Genomic DNA, 16756 nt, shown 5'->3' on the forward strand with positions numbered 1-16756 from the left:
ACATTTGAACCCATGTGGACTAGCAAGAAGAGCTTAAATGGATTTTAATTCTTGTGAGGTTTTAACAAGAGGGGAGTGTAAAAAGCATACTTGAACTTCAAGCAGGGATGAACAAATGTCCTTGAATAGATCTTTAGAGCCTTCTCTGAGTCCTTCAGAAACACTGACTCCTACTTTCAATCTCCTGATGGTGTTTTAGAGAGAAGCATGGAGTGGAAAAGATACCATTTCAATTAACCTTCAGCAGCACTTCTGATAGACCAAGACAAAAGTCCTGCATGGGTTTGTATTGCTGTGTTCTTGTGCACAAGTCATTATGAAATAGCATGTTCTGATTAAAGCCAATGATTTTAAGAAAAATTCTCATAAAGAAAAATGAGAAGGTCCCTCTCAACTATTTAAAATCACTGAAAATTATAAATACATTGCAGGAAACACATAGCCCAACGCAAGGATAAGAATGACCAATTCTGTATCTACATTGTCACAGAAGATTTGGCAACAATTTTTCATTATTTCTTCTACTTACAGACTGAAAACTCACTGGGGTCTCACAATCCAGCAAGATATTATTCCTCTCTTTCCCCTGTAACTCTGCTCCTTTCCCACAGCCACCAAACCCTCATGCAGCCCAGGCTGGTTTGTTGACCAGCACTGGGAAACTTTGCTCAGTAAGAAAGCTTTGAAATTGAAGCACGTTCTCAATCCTGCTCATTTCTGAGTTCTAGCAGTGTGTTAATAGGCTGCTGAAGAGCTAAAATCTCTGCCCAGTATATAGTAAGTGGCCTGAGCCAAGGAGGTTTGCTATGCCTTTCATATTCAAATATCCCCTTAATGATCATTTGACTGGAAAAAAATTAAATTTATTTCCATCCAGCAAAGGTCGCTTGCCCTCCCTACAACAGGGCAAATAAATACCATTAAAGAACACAGCTGAAATTCCCTTTGGGGTCTACAGTATCTGTAACTCCTGAGTGACATCATGTCAGTGCCCACCTCCACCACACATCCCATGAACATCTCCAACTTTCTCAAGTATTGGCACTGACATCCAACCAGCCTCACTGAAACCACCCAGAAAACTATCACTAACATGGACAAAGGTTTTCTAAACAAAGCATAGGAGTGTGATTTGCATCCACAGCCCTGGGTAGGTGCCCCTGAGGTGTTCATGGCCCTGCAGAAGTCACACCTAAAGGCCAGCACGTCAGAAACCCACAACACATGGTGAAAGAGATAATGAACAATTAGCACATGCCTCATCTGCACTTACTTCACTACAGCAGGTAAAGAATGGGCCAAGCCCAGAGGTACCGTGTATCTTCCTGAAATAACATGAGCAATTTCTTACTTTTTCTTGATCTGGAGAAAAACTTGATGCCCCCAGGAGAGGTAGACGGGTTAGAATTGGGGGAAGACTCTTTGGAGGAGGACCTGAAGATCCCACTGAAGCTCATTCGGCGTGGGGAGCGTGGGGGAGACTCCTGGTAGGGGAAGGGGAACACTGTTTTGGGTGAGCCAGGACTGTGTTTGGATCTCACAGGGGCAGAAACGGGGCTGGAAGGTCGGTTCTGGAGCCCCTTTGAGAAAAGGCCTTTTGAAGGACTGCCGGCTGAGTAGCTTTCGTCCACCTGAAGAGGAGACAAGAAGGAAGAAAAAAAAAATCCATTAATTCAGTTCAGGTCAGGCTTCCAGGATCTCTGAACTTGTCTCAACAGAGCCAGCTCCTGTTTGTTGGGGTGGTGGATTAGCCAGAGCTCACCTTCCCCAGCACCTGCCTCCACTGAGACCCAGGTGTGTGTGTGCCACCTCTCTGGCCTCATGCTGCCCCTTGCTCCTTAAGACACCCTGAATTTCACAGAAACATTTTGAGGTGTGCATACATTTTATTATCACACATATAATGCAGGAATTTGTCTACTGCTTTTATCTGTCACAAACCCCTTTTCCTTCCTGAAAGGTGACTGGCAATGAATTTAAGGCAATGAATGATCGTGGTTAAGGAAACAGGGTGCCCCAAAGTCTTCCCCACTAATTTAAGCACCCACCCCCAGCTCTTAAATCTCTATCCCATGATGTGATTCAGCACAGCACACAAGTCCCCAAGTGCCTGACAGGCATCCATGATGCTGGCCACAGCCACAACTGTGGGATTGCAACTCCTATCCCAAAAATAGAGGAGCCATTTTAGAGTGATGACGCTCCTGCTAATTACCTGAGCTGGGATATGACTTTCTAACAGCTGGATCCCTTCTGGGACCTGTGCTGCCTTTCCAGCAGTGGAAATATCTGTGCACAGCACAGCTCTGCACTGTGTGTGCTCGCCCAGTGAGGGGGAGAAAAGAACCCAGAAAAACAAACAAAAAAAAAGGAACTAAGATTAAATTCTCCTCCCTATACAATTAACAGAAGCTGACCCAAAATCTCTGTGGGATTTGCACGTGCCTGGGCTATACGGAGAGTTTATTTCCTTCTGGAAGCACAAAGTAGTTCTGTGGGTATAAGGCTGCTGCTTTGGCTGGGGGCATTTCTCATGAATGAAGGGCTCTGTTCCTGGCAGAAGGCACAGTGGCTTTCAGGTCACCAGGGAATGCTCAAGCCAAGGCCAAGCTGGATGTGCCCACAGCCCCCTGTATGCCTGTTCCCCTCTGCCCAATCACTCAACACAAACCAGAGGGATGGAGCAGGCCTGTGAAGATGCCTCCTGATGTGTGCCAGTCCAAAGACATTGCTGCCATGGGAGTCATTTTAGGGAAAAAAATAACATCTTTCATTAGGATGATTTAGATAAAAGGAAACCTCATAGGCACATGTGTTCTGCTTTGGGTCTCTGAAGGGCTTTTGTGTAGAAACACAACTAAAAATGGTCAGCAAAGTTTAAAACCCATACAAAACACTCTCTTTTCAAAATAATGTCTATTCACAGCTCCAAAACGTGTAGAAATATGCACAAGCAGCATAATGGCCAAATAGCTGCTCCCTCCATAACCCAGGGTCCCCCTTCTTGTAGACCTTTCTGTGTCCTGCACACACACTTTGGACCAGCTCCTCTCTCCACTTGGGATGGGACAGAGCTGGAGCAGGTCCTGCTGTGTGGAACTGCAGAAAGGCCTGCAGAGATTACAATCTCCCTTTTGGGAAGGTTTCTAACCTAAAGGGCAAGTGGCACCTTGTCTGGGAGCTGGACACAAATAGTGTGGGTCACTGAGAAGGGCACAGACTTGTGCCAGCACAGCCCTGGTGAGATGATGAATTCTGCTCTGTGCTCCTCTGCACAGCGCAGAGATGTCTGACAAGAGACAGAACAACTTTTTTAAAAACTGCATTCCTATTTTTGACAGTGTGGGCAAAAATGTGTCAAACATACACCTGTCCTTTTACAGATGAATTAGGGGAGCAGTTGCCCTCAAGGTGAAGTTTTTGAAAAAGATAAATCAATTCCAACTGAAGCAATAGCAACTACCAAAAGCAACAACAGACTCTGGACAGTCTCCACAAGAGAAGAAAAAAGCAGTGTTTCTTGCTTAATGTATTTGCCTGAGGCTCAGGTTTGCCTCCTAGCTCTGTCATGGATTCTATGTGCAATCTTGAAAACTCATTCCAAATTAAAAATCTATTCTGCCATGAGGACTGTATCTCCTTTATTCCCACTCTAAGTCCTCCAGCACTCAGACTGTCTCCCAGTGAGTATTTATCAAGAATAATAGGGCACAGTCCCTCAGCTGAGACCAGGCATAATAACCACACTATAGGAAATTAATAAACAAATTGCACTTTTGTCATGGATAAAACAGTCCCAAAGTGATAGCTTTCTCATAAAAGCTCATTAACTTTACTAAAATATCATCTGTAAATCATCTGAGACTACTTATGCCTTGTTCTCTTCACAACTGCACAGTTCAAGAAACAACCAAGTGGCACAATGGCACCTTGCAATTGCATTACAATTTAAATAGGTCTGCTGCCAAATCTACTGCCTGAAAGTGAGGAGTAAGAACATTTTCTATCTTATTTTAATCATGATACAAATCTGCCACTGCTACTGTAATTTAGGTGTGTTTCCAGGATGGCAAGTTCATTATATTTTTTCCTAAAGTGACAAGCCATGACATTTGTAAAGCCAGGGACCTCATTCTGGCACTGCCCTTAATGATTCATGTTAACTTTGTTTTCATGCTTGTTTGGTTAAAATGACACACTGATAGGAGACACTTCAAAACAACTGCTGTGTCCTTACACACTAAAGAAATTTTAGAGATATAAAATGTCAAACAACAATTTGTAAAAAAGGTCAGTATTCCCTTGTACATGCAAGCCAGACACAAAAGCAAATTGTTCTCAAATTCTGAGCAGAAGCAGCAGGGTGTTTTTATTTACTGCAATCACAACCAGTTGCTTTCTCTCCATCGTGCCAGGCAGATGAATTAATTAATTGTCAGAGCACCAGGGGCACACTGCTAAATACACATGTGCCTGCTACCAAATTAAAGGAAATTACTACATTGAATTCTTCCCCAGCCTGTTAATTACACACAGGTTACACCCACCATCACGGTGGGTAAACACTTATGATTTTGCTTGGAGAATTACAACAGGATTGCTTGTTTAGAATATCATTTGTGGCTAATGGATTGCAAGTTTTAAAAGATGATTAGGTACTTCTGCAAGTAAAATCAGCAGCAACAGTTATCACAGCATATCCAAAAGTCATAAGGCAATGCTCATTTTCATGCTTCAGCTGGGAATGCAGAAGAATCTTTTCTGTGGAATAAACCCCATCAGCCCATGCAGGCTTGGTGACAACTCTGGCAGTGATGCTAGAGGCAGGTTACACAGCTCGATCATTCATCAGCCTGTTCTTCATGCTTTTTGGACTCATTCCCTAAAGCCGTGATAGGTAGGTGGGCTGAAAACTCCCACATGTGCTTTGGAAAGATAACTATTCCCCCAGCTGAGCTTTAGTAGCAAAATAAAAGTATCACACCCTGGTTTCTCACATTAGTAAGCACTGTGAATCACTTTGTGTTGGTCCAGGAGAGGCTGTAAAGAGAGAATGGGCAGAAATATGAAACACACCTAAAACCAACATAAATGCACATGGGGCTATGGCTCATTTTATCCCAAACAAACAATTTTCCTCTTGGAGATAAGGAATCCAAACACACAATGCAAGTACAATACTAATCAATGCATAAATATAATCAAATTAAAAAATTGAAAAATTCTTCTAAGTACTAAGACTGTTCAGCCATTAAAAAAACAACAACAAAAACAAACAAACAAAAACCAAACAAACTCCCCCTCCAAAAAACCCCAACAAAACAAAAACAAAAAACAAAACAAAACAAACAAACAAAAAAACCCCCAACAAACAAACAACCAAACTCAAACAACCAACCCAACAACCAACCAACCAACAACAAAACATTTCCCATGTTGGCTTTGTGCAAAGCCTAAATAGGATCTTTGAGTTCTCTGCCCAACACTGGACTCCTTAAATCTTAAAACTGGTTATGCTGGAGAGAAATGTCAGCCCCTGACCTTATTCCTGCAGAGAGCAGAGGAGCTTGGTGCTAGTGCCAGGGTAACCCTAACCCTCAGCCTACAGAAATGTGCTCCCCAAGGGAGTGAAGCAACAGAGCAGAGCCCTGTTCTACATCAGATGTTCTGGTTCTAGTGACCAACTGCACTTGTTCAAGGCTAAATCTCACACAGCACTGAGGAAAAAAAAATCTCCTGAAATGCTCTAAGTTGTTATCAGTTTTCATGCTTTGCAGCACAAAAGGATCCCCAGCTGGGGATCAGGGAGAGATTTTGCCCAGTCGTACACACTAAGTGATCACAGGCATGTTTTGAAAATGCATCCAGAACTATCCACTGCTGAAAACAAAGCAACAAAATGAGACATTTCTTACAGTGTTTGGCATCTAGCAGACTTAGCATTCCATTTTTTGAGTGAAACATAAAGTGATAGTGACTTCCACGTCAAGCAGCTCTGGAAGATTTCACTACAAGGAATAAGACTGTGAAAGCTGCCCCTGTCATTTCACCTGGATGATGGAATCTTTCTCTCTTGCTAATCTCTTCTTCCTTTCTCCTAGCCTAGAATTTGGCTCTGCAACAGGGTTGTGCCCAAACCCTTCATCTTCAGACCAAGAGAACATTCCCTGATCTCCTTTACTTGTCGCTCTGGTTAACATACACCAAGTGAACAACCTTATATCTTGTGCTGTTAAGAATTATCCACCCTGAAGGTCATCCAGGTCTTCCTGTATAAGAACCCTCCCTACAATTAAAAAAAACAATTTCCTTTGCATCTGCAACAAATTTAGTTGCTATTCTTCTATTTTTTGTCTCAGCTTTACTGGCAAAGACCCAGGAGTGACGTTGGGGAAACCCCAGCAGTTCTGTCCCTTCATCCAGCACTCATCCTTTCAATCTTTTCCTTCATCTATTTTCTTACCTGGCCTGCAATTCTTCATCATATTTCACAAGAAATATTGAAGTGCACTACACTTAATCACTACCATATGATAATCCCCAGTGCAATGGGTTAAGATAGCAAACTATTCATATTTCACCACAAACTGGTCTCTTGTCATCCTCACATCACCCATCTCAGCCCTGCCGCAGGCAGAATTTTTCCCAACATTGTTAGTTTTGTTCCTTTGCTTTATATTGGAAATATGATCACTCCTTTTTTTGCCTGATAAAGTCCTTTCTAAAAAGAAATTTCTGGTCCCAACCTAGAATTTAAGGAGCACTGAACTTCAGGGGAGAGAAGTGTCCTGCCAAAGCTGCATGCCCAGAAAAATCATTGAGCTCTGCTGAGAAGACCCTCACCCTGGCCAGGCAGAAACTGCTGGAAATCAGGCACTGCCTGAGCCCAGCACCTCTTCACAGCCATCCCCTCTGCCCTCTAGCCAAGGGTGCTCCAGCAACAGATCCTTTACTGAGCACAAAGCCTTCCCTGAGGATGCTCTCTCTGAGAAATCTCTGGCTCTGGTTCAGCTTGTGGTGAATTTAGTTTCATTTCTCAAAACAAGCTGAAAAAAAATTCTGTCAAATACAAATGGGCTCAATCTAAACAGACTTTCAAAATTATTTTGATTTTAAGTGAAAATTATAAAATGCTCCTGAGCTCTGTTTCCTTTCTCCGATCCTGAACAGTGAGGATATTTATGGAGCACTGTGGAGTTCTGTTTGATTTTAAAACAGTGAGTTATTTGACCTTTATTTTGCCTCTTCACTTAAAATTTTTTTGAGATGCAAGTAACAGAAAAGGAATTGCCTCCCACCATCCTTGACAGGGACAGTAAACACAATTAGAGACAATACACCAGATAGATGTCTGCACTTGTTTCCTGCTTTTCCACTGAATCCCAACAAAAAAAGCCCTTTGATAAAGTTAATTGGATGATTCTCTCATTCTGCTGGAATAAAAGAGCTCACAGAGACACAAGAGCTGACTTCATTAGACTGAAAGGTAATGAAGGACTTGCTCTCCCAGTGTCACATTCAGCACCACTGGTCCCCTTCCTTCTGCATGAGCTGCACCAATTGGGATGGCACCATGTTTTACAGGGTCAGAGATGTCACTTCCCAAAGCTAAAGTACAATGACACTTTCCCAGATTAAAGTACAATGGGATGAGGCTGGCTGCTCTGGCAGCTCTGGGAGCTCTGCACTGCTGCACACATGGTCAGGGGAAGGTTTCCAGCAGTGAGCAGGGCTGCTCAAAGACAGAAAACAGGCATTAGGAAAGGGAAGAGCAGGGCTGCTCCCTGTCCAATTCCTACTCCCTAAGTACATTTATTTCAAAGCAGAGGATGGGGAGGAGCTGTGCACACCACAGTGCAGTGGTTGTTGCACATGCCCTGCCCTGAGGCTCCCTGCACCCACTGCAGGTGCCCTATGCCAAGGCTGTGGCACTGTCCAGGACTTGCTCCCCATCTTCACTGCTTATAAAAATGGGCAATTAACAGTAAATCCAAAGGAGATTTATTTGCCAGTGAATGAGGAAGGAGGGGCTGAAATTTTTTTTCTTCTCTTCCCTCATCCAGGGGTTGCTCGTGCCATTCCCATGAGTCACTGAACAAAACAAAAAGAATTCTGGGACCAGTAGCAGGACAAAACACTCCTTGGAATCCTTCAATATTGGAGTCACTCCTGCAATAATCTGATTCTAGTTGACCAACACTTCCTTGCAATGCTGATAGCAGAACAGTGAGTTAGCACCAAACAGTCAGAACAAAACCTCCACTATCATTCTGTTCTTTCCTTTATGCATTGTACATTTGTTCATTGAACCCAAACTAATCCTTTAACCACTGAGTCACATCCAGAATCCACAAACAGCTGAATACCCACAGCTATTCTCTAAATCTAACTCAGGCTTCGTGAAAGACTTCCCAAAAAGTCTGCATTTGATGCTCCTAGGTGTAACTGATCTCAAGTTAGCCAAATGGAGATGGACTGTTTGTTTGCAAAATGTGTTTTAAGTGAGTCATGTCATTCTGCATCAGAGATTGCTCAGAATTTACCACTCTCTCCCCTCTTATTTTTGTATGAACCACAAATTGTACCAGTAATGAGTCTGTCTATCTTTCAAACCACTGATAAGGTATGATATAGTACAGCAGCAGAATATTTTGTCTGCCTAGAAACAAAATTTTCCATTGGTGAGTCTCCATTTATTTTAGCAGCCAGGTTTTTATTCATTTACCAGGCTCCATGTTTATTCAGTCTCATTCCAGTTTCTTAAATAAAAATGACTTGTGCTACTTTTCTATATACATGACACCAACGCTATGACATTTCTCAACCCAATTTATAGTTCATTTAAACCCCCACATTTGTTCAATAAGAGCCATTTACAATTAATTTCAATCCAAATGAGTCTATTATAACAGCATCATTAACTAGCCAACATTAGCTATTTCATTGTTTTGCTCAGGACTAATGTTTGACAAACCTGTACATTATCCTAATTGCAAACATAAATATTAACACAGTAATTGCCTTTTTTGCAGTCTTTTGAAACTTCATCTCTGCTCCATGATTTATTCACAATCAACACTTGGCAGAGAAAGCTCTGCCACTTCATTCAAGAGTGTTTCATCAGAGTTGTTTGGATTTAATTTTAAAATATCTTACTTTAACAGCTTATGCTTTGAAGACACTTAAGCTATTAATAGGATAGAGCCACCTTTGTAATCGAAGATAAACATCTCCCCAGCTTTGTCCCCACACAGAGAAAAGAATTTTAATGCACACTTCTTTTCAAAGCTTTTGTCTATATTTTTGTGACAATTCCATTATTGCCATAAAGAAATGGATCAATATTATTCTTCAAACGTCTTTTCTCCCACCTCCTCCCTCCTCCATCCATAATTTGCTAGCTGACTCCTCATAAAAAAAGTTTCCTGTTTAATTTTTTTTCTTTTTCACCATTCACAGCCCTGGGCTTTAAGCTGAAGGTAATGGCTGTCGGTTTCCTGTAATTTCCACACCTCATCCTTTAACCTACATTTGAGATGAAAGACCTATAAACATTTTAGGTGTGAAGACCTCTAAAATTGAAGGAGCCATTTGGGTGCAGAGGGGCACTCATCCCTGACTGCTGCCCTGCCACACCATACCAGAATTATTTTCTGAATGATGCTCCCAATCACTCATGATTTTCCAGGTCTCTAAACTTCCCCTCTTCCACTGTCTGCTCCCAGGCTGAGGAAATGCAGTAAATGTGATTGCTTTTCAGCTCCCAGTTATCCTTGTCTGTATTTGTGTCTTTAATGATGCTCTGTGCAGGAAGGATTTAAGCCCCCCCTTTGAGCATGGGGCACTCAGCAACACCAAAGCCACCCACAGAAGTGTTAAGGTATTTTGTCTGGCAATAAGAAGGGTAAAAATATCTGTCCCAGGCACCTTTCTCCACCACACCAAGCCAAACATTTCTACACAAGATCCTTCAGAGTATTATATTCTCCATCTTCAAAACAGGAGGGTGAAAACTATTCCTATCCTCTTCCTGCCATTAGTCATAAAGGAAAGAAGAATACATCATTTATAATAGTAGACATATTAATGAGAAGTGATTAAGGAAATGTGTGTCACTTTACCACTGCTGCCAAAAAAATTCTATGTGAAGCTGAACAAATAATTCTAGACTTGAATTTCCTAGCTGTGTAATGAGGATTGTTGTCACAGGATAATGATTGAGAGACACTTGCATGGTAAACTGCTGAGAGTTTCTGTGAAAAACGTTCATTCAGTTTCTAAAAGCCCTTCAAAAAGAACAGAGAATTAAATTAATGGCAGACTGGAAAAATGGCTTGTGAACTACTCTTGATCTATAGCCCAGGTGACAGAAGAGTTAAGTGCAGGAAGAGACATCTCTGATGAATTGCCTGTCTCCAGCATGATGAGTGAATGGAAAAACCAAAGTACTGATGAAATACTGACTTTTAATAGACAAAAGTTACCAACCACACAGTGGTCTCAAACTTGAACTAAGAAAAACTTTCCTCCTTGAAGAATAACTTGGGGACTTTTTTATGTATCAGCAGTAGAGACTGGCAATGTTTTAGTTAGAATTAAATAAATCAGCAGTCTGATGCTACTTATCATTAACTACCAGCAAAAATCCCATACTTCTCATTAAGGAAAATGATATATTGAATGTCAATCCATTGTGTGGCAATGGATTTTAAATTATCTCTTTTTTTTATCAAGAGTGGGGCACTGCCAGCTCCCTTCTTACCATTTTGTTCCATGTGTTGAACAGAGCTCAAGTATAATAGTAGGAAAAAACACTAGGTCTTACACACTCAGTCAAAAAGGTCAGTTAAAAATACAACTTCAGAAATTAAGCCCCAGCTCTGTGGTTATTCCAAACTCAGTTGCAGTCCCATAAGCAGAAATTGCCCCAGCATTTAGCAATGCCACAAAAAAAGAGGCAACTATTGAAATGTCCTTCCTGTTCTCCCAAGACATGAACTCACCAAAGGCCAGGTGGTGATCTAAGGTTGGATTCAATAATCTCAGGGATCTTTTCCAACCTCAATGATTCTGTGCTTTTGTAAAAAAGTAGTCCTGAGACCATTTGGAAGAAAATGACAGGATTCAGGAAGGGTAGAGTGGAAGTCATTAAATAACATGTAATTTTACACATCAGGGCAATTAGCCTTGGCACATTATTTCCTCATGACTGCGATTCATCTTTCTCACCTTTCTTTGTGGAAAGAAGGTGCTAAATGGAAAAGTCAAGTTTTAGCCAGAAACCCCTGCCTTCTTCCAGCATGACTATCCCTTCCAAAAGTACCACATTGTTCCCTTTATTCAAACCCTCCAAACAGGCACCTTTTGGTAGCACTGTATATTTTAGCTCGCCTGGCATCTACAAGACTTCCCCAACATCAGCAACTCCTACCTCAGTCTGAAAGGTCCAGCACAGAAAAGAACAAGACCAATGTTATAAACATATTCAATTGCTGATGGATTGCAGAAATTCTTAATATATCTGCACTTAGCTGTGAAGTGCAAAGGAACAGAAACTCATGCTGTCAACAGAGCTAAGTTATTATTGTTCTAGAGGCAGATCAGCTTCACTAAGGAGTGTTTATTACATTGCCTCCCTTAAATGAAACTGCAGACTCTGCCATATGGCTTGTAGCAGGTTTAATGGTCATGGAGGTCCACAGCCTTGTAAATACTGTGACCAGTGAAACTGGTCTGAGGAGTAGCTGAAGATCAGCTTTTGGGGGTGCTTATGGGTTGGAGGAGAATGCCTTTTTGCAAAACCCAGAACGTGGCTGGTAGGAGGCTTCCATTTAGCAGCCCGGCTTGTACTTCAGTGCTTTGTGAAAATGAGGAGGCCAGGACCTGCAGATGACACACCCCACCCACCATTCTATTGCTCTGCAGATTGTGCAGGCACTGTATAACCATCCCCAATGTCATCCATTGAATGTGCTGCCCTGATCCTTTTTAAAGCAAGCCAACTCTCTGACTACATTGGCTTAATTTAATAGCATTAGAAAAACAAATCAATGCCTCCAGAAGGATAACCTTGAGTTAATCCCACACTGAGGAGGAAGCTTTCTACTTTGTTCATGGGAAGGCTCTACCACTATGGCTTCAGCAAATGAAGGCAGTTCATTTTTCCAGTGCCAAGGACAGAGAGATCAAGGACAGTGATCAGTTAAACCCTCCAGAGAGAGAGAGAGAGCAGCCATCAGGAGGCAATTCCAGGAAAATCTACTAACAGCCACAGATTCCTCCTTGGGCAGTGTACATTTCTGCAGCAACACCTCAGATCTTGTAAGATCTTGTGAGGTAAAGATATTCCTGAGCATACAGCTATGCAACATCACCTCACAGATTTAGAGCTGTGTTACACACAACATCTGCACTATTTACAGCAATACCAGCAGCAGCTTGCATCCTTTACAGGTTATACTGCACAGGCACTGTCACAGTAAGGTCAGCACAAGCCACTGGCTTTGCCTTAGTGCACCACTCTCAACAGGTTAATGGTATGGCAGGGAAGATGAAAATCCCAGGTTTTTTAAAGCCTAACAAATTGTGTGCACCCAAGGGATTCAAGCACTGCAGAGAAGGGGAAGCTTTGATAAATCCTACCTTGCGAGAAGCATTTTTGTCCGTGCTCTCCACATCACCGTCCAGGAATGGCATGGCAAATGAGCTGAGATCCTGCAGGGACAGAGAAGAAAAAGGGATGTGTTTTATTAATGCCTTCTTCCTTCCATCAGAGAACCCCATGACTGAAGCCCACAGGTCTGTTTCCAGAGTGCCCACTGTGAAACAATGTCAAATGTAGGTTACAATAGAACAGAGCACTTGCACCACATCACCATCAAACCCACCTGCACAGCCAAATTCAAAAGTCCTTACAATTTCAAGGTGAGGCATCAAAATCCTATAGAAAAATTGGTAGGAAATTATAGTTTAAACACATCCACTTGCTCAGCAAATGCCTGTCTTGCCTTTAGTGGGATGCAAGATCTTAAAGCATATTTATGGCAATAAACATAACCTGAAAGAAAGTATGTCAACATTCTGAGAAATACATAACTTCTAAAAAAAGGCAGAGAAAACTGACATGGTGTTAAGGGAGTAAATAACTGATTCACCTGCAAAAATGGGAGAGGAGCACCCAATTCTGCAGGACTGAAGACAATAAAGCCATAAGAAGAGCACACATGCTCATTTTTAACTAACAAAAACAAACTGCAATTATATTCCACCTCCTGCCGTCTGTTCTGTTTATGATACTTAATGTTCCAGCCACAGGGTTTTTAGAGCTCCTTTCTACATGCATAAAGAAATTATGTTAGTGTCAAGTTTAGCATCTGTTTGATCAGAAAAGGACATAATGAGCAATTCTGTGACCAGAAGCATGAGATTGCCTAATACTGTGTGCTGAAGAACTGAGTCTTGGGTCCTAAATTGTTTTCTAAATGTCAGGAATACCTCCCCAAAACAGAACCTCCCAGATGCAAGGCATCACCCTTTCCATGCAATGATTCAGTGCTTCTCAACCACCACATCTGCATCCATTTAAAAGAGTTCAAAATATAAATAAATAGCGATTTCACGTAAACCTAATTTGTGATCAAACAGAGCTTAATTAAAAATTAGCACCATCCATGAAGTCTGCAGGGCTTGCTTGTCTTCAGAATTCAGAGCAGCCACAGGTCTAATTACATTGCTTTGTGTAATCATACTAAAGTCAAAATATGCTCAAAAATTGTGTATAACTCAGGCATAATTCTTAGCAGTGTTTGAAAATATTCTGGTTACATAACAAGCAACAAAAATAAGGAACAAAATATTCAATTACTGGAACTGAAACACATGGGAGTAATTCATGCCAAGTTGAAAAGGGAAAAAAAAAATTAAAAAGCAGCAGCCAGGCTTGGCCAAGCTGGCCCCAAATCATTAAGCCCCAAACAAATGTATTCCTGACAAATTCTGTCTGCTCCCAACCCTATCTATGCACATTCAATGGGATCTACAAAGCTCACCTATGTAACATCTCCCTCCTGCCTGGGCATCTGTATTTCACATCATCTTTGCTTGCAAATAAAACATAAGGAAACATCTCAAAACCAAAGGAAGAGATTGAAATTAAGATTAAAATTACTTACTCCATATAAAAATTATTTTGCCATAAATGGCATTTATAAACAGCATCAGTATACAGATATCATCATCACTATTATTATTGTTGTTATTATTATTATTATTATTATTGCTTCATATGCTACTGCAGGACTTAATTGAAGAATCTCTGTAAAGATATTTAAAACCCTAATGAAAGTTATACAAAAACATATCCCCTTGTGTTTAATTTAGCCAAAGGATTGGCCAACATTTTCCTCTACCCATCTTCAGTAGGGCAGAAGCTGGAATCTGATGTGTGCTAAGTAATTTTCCATGGAATAAATCAAGAAAATAAGCTCTTTTGAGCTCCACATATTAGTAGCTCTATATTACTCCCTGGTGTAATTTCCAGGGAGGAAAGCAGCTATTTAGGAAAGCTGGAGACTGGATGGCAGAAACTGGGTTGAAGGGGACACATATCTACTAATCAGGGTTGAGAAAGCTGTTCAGAAATCTAGAAATGCCAGGAATGAAACCAAAATATCTTATTTGAGCAGAAACCTTCAAAACCAGGAGAGGGTAAGCAGATACAACTATTTTTCTAGGAGCTAAATTTCAGTTCTCATTTACAATTCCAAATTTAAAGTCACATATATATTAAAGTCTGAAGTCTAACAGTATCATGATCCCAGATGATGACTCTATTCTGATTTTTAGCTCTCAGATACCATGGAGGTATTGTGACTTCATCTATCTTTACATCCAGAACAAATCTCTACCTGTAAGCCAAAATAACTGAAACTGGAGCTTTCTGGGCAGTATGAGACATTTTTTTTCTTGTTAATACAGCACTGCTGAACATTTCAAAGTGGGTAATAATTGTACTTTTAGTCCTGTGAAAAAGTCTATAATTGTAACTGCTACCTAACAATTTTTCAGTCTTCCATCAGATTCTAGATATGAAGGCATCCGTTCACAGAAGGGAAAAAAATACATATATCAAATACAAGGCTACAAATGCTGCTCTCTCGATTACAATCTGTTGGTTAAGCAAGGAAACATCAGGTGGTTATTTCTCCTTCATGAATGTTTCTGCAGAATACAGATAAATGACAATTTCTTTCCTGTGTTCTTCTTCATCCAGAAACACAACAGTTGTTGTGATGATGCAGTTGACGATACAGTAACTCTTAAAAAAAACCAAAACAACCAAAAAAAACCCCAACCCAAAAACAAAAACAAAAAACCAAACTGCTCCAAAAGTGTTGCAAAATAGCACAGAACTCTTGACAGACCAATGGTGCAGCCCTTGCCCTTGTCACAGTTGTGGCTGCTCTGATCTGATGCCAACAGACACACACACACAGGGCTTGCTCTGCCAGGGACTGGGGACTGAAGCTGTTCTTAGACAGCCTTGCTGCTCTCCAGCTCTGCTTTGCTCCACTTGGAAACAGCTCCCTGGACAACCACATGGTTCTGCAGAGACATTTAAAGCTCCATCAAAGGCACACAGTGATGTCCTGGTAGGAGGAAGAGTCCTTCAGACTGCAGAGCCCTGGCTGCAGAATGGCATTGAGCCCTGTGTCCATCAGTCCTGCATTGTATCCTTGGACAGACAACTTCTGCAGAGAACTCAGTCTGTGATCACCCCTGTACAGAGAAAAAGCAGCTCCTAGTGCTGCTAACCTGGAATTAAGAGTGTGAAAAGCCTGGTTTGAAAGTTTCATTGGCTTTCCTGTCATGCTTGTGCTCTTTAGGCAATCCTTCCATCACTCTGCCCCATCTGACAGGCAGACATCACTCCTGCCATCCTTTTAGAAAAAAGGACCTCTTTGATCACTTTAGATCTATTTTACAGCCACAAAGCTGCCTCAGATTTATTTTGTTTTCAATGCACTTTTATTTACAAGTGGTTGCCATGGCAGCTTCTGTTGTATTCACTGAAGAACACAGCCCCAGGGGCAGCAAAGCTTTTCCTGGAGGACAGCAGAGCCATGACACAGCAGAGCCATGGCTCAGTGCTCCTGTCAGCAGTCAGGCTCCCTCCTGGGAGGGAAAATCTCCCAGGAACTCAACAGGTGAGTTTTCAGTGCAAACCAGGATTATTCTGTCTGCATTTGCACTTATTTTCTCCACCACTTCTTTCCCTATTTCCTCTGTACAAACAACAGATATCTTGAAGGTCACAGATTCTTGGGAAATTCTCCTCCAAAGGTGAGACTAACTCCAGCATGATTCTGGTCTGGGTTATCTCTATGTCTACAGGATGATCCTTCTTAATTCCCTCTTCCTCTGACATCCCTTATATCAGAATATTTGGGATTATGTGAAATGAAGTAATAATAAAATTTCTGTACTTTGTTATCCTGGGAAAACAAAGAAACTTTTTTTCAGAACTGGTTTGGAGAATCGGAAAGAAAATCACGTTTGAGGATGCAGAAAGCAAATATATTGGCTGGCATGTCATAGTCAAATAGCAGGAGCAAGATCTGGTTAGCCAAAACATTTTTCACCTTTTCCAGCCAGTTTCAGTGTTTCTTTCCTTACTGGGGAGAATTCCTACCAAAAAGTCTTGCCCAGACACGCTGGTCTGGAGGTTGCTGCAGCTGGAGACCTTGGTGTAAGAGGA

General features: G+C 41.4%; 1 protein-coding gene across 4 annotated transcripts in view; it reads right to left on the bottom strand.

The window, feature by feature from the left end:
- The window catches only part of PRKAG2 (protein kinase AMP-activated non-catalytic subunit gamma 2), a 210484-nt gene that overhangs the window by 133057 nt on the left and 60671 nt on the right, over positions 1 to 16756 (bottom strand). For 3 of the 4 annotated variants that reach the window (XM_064431668.1, XM_064431726.1, XM_064431760.1), the window contains exons 2-3: positions 12643 to 12714; positions 1352 to 1631 (exon numbers count right to left, since the gene is read on the bottom strand). In XM_064431668.1, the coding sequence (XP_064287738.1) occupies positions 1352 to 1631; positions 12643 to 12714 (352 nt within the window). Of the gene's footprint in view, positions 1 to 1273; positions 1632 to 12642; positions 12715 to 16756 lie in introns of those variants that run through there. The other variant, XM_064431830.1, reaches the window with a different exon arrangement.

This window comes from Passer domesticus, chromosome 1, assembly GCF_036417665.1.
Source record: "Passer domesticus isolate bPasDom1 chromosome 1, bPasDom1.hap1, whole genome shotgun sequence".
NCBI classification, from domain to species: domain Eukaryota; kingdom Metazoa; phylum Chordata; class Aves; order Passeriformes; family Passeridae; genus Passer; species Passer domesticus.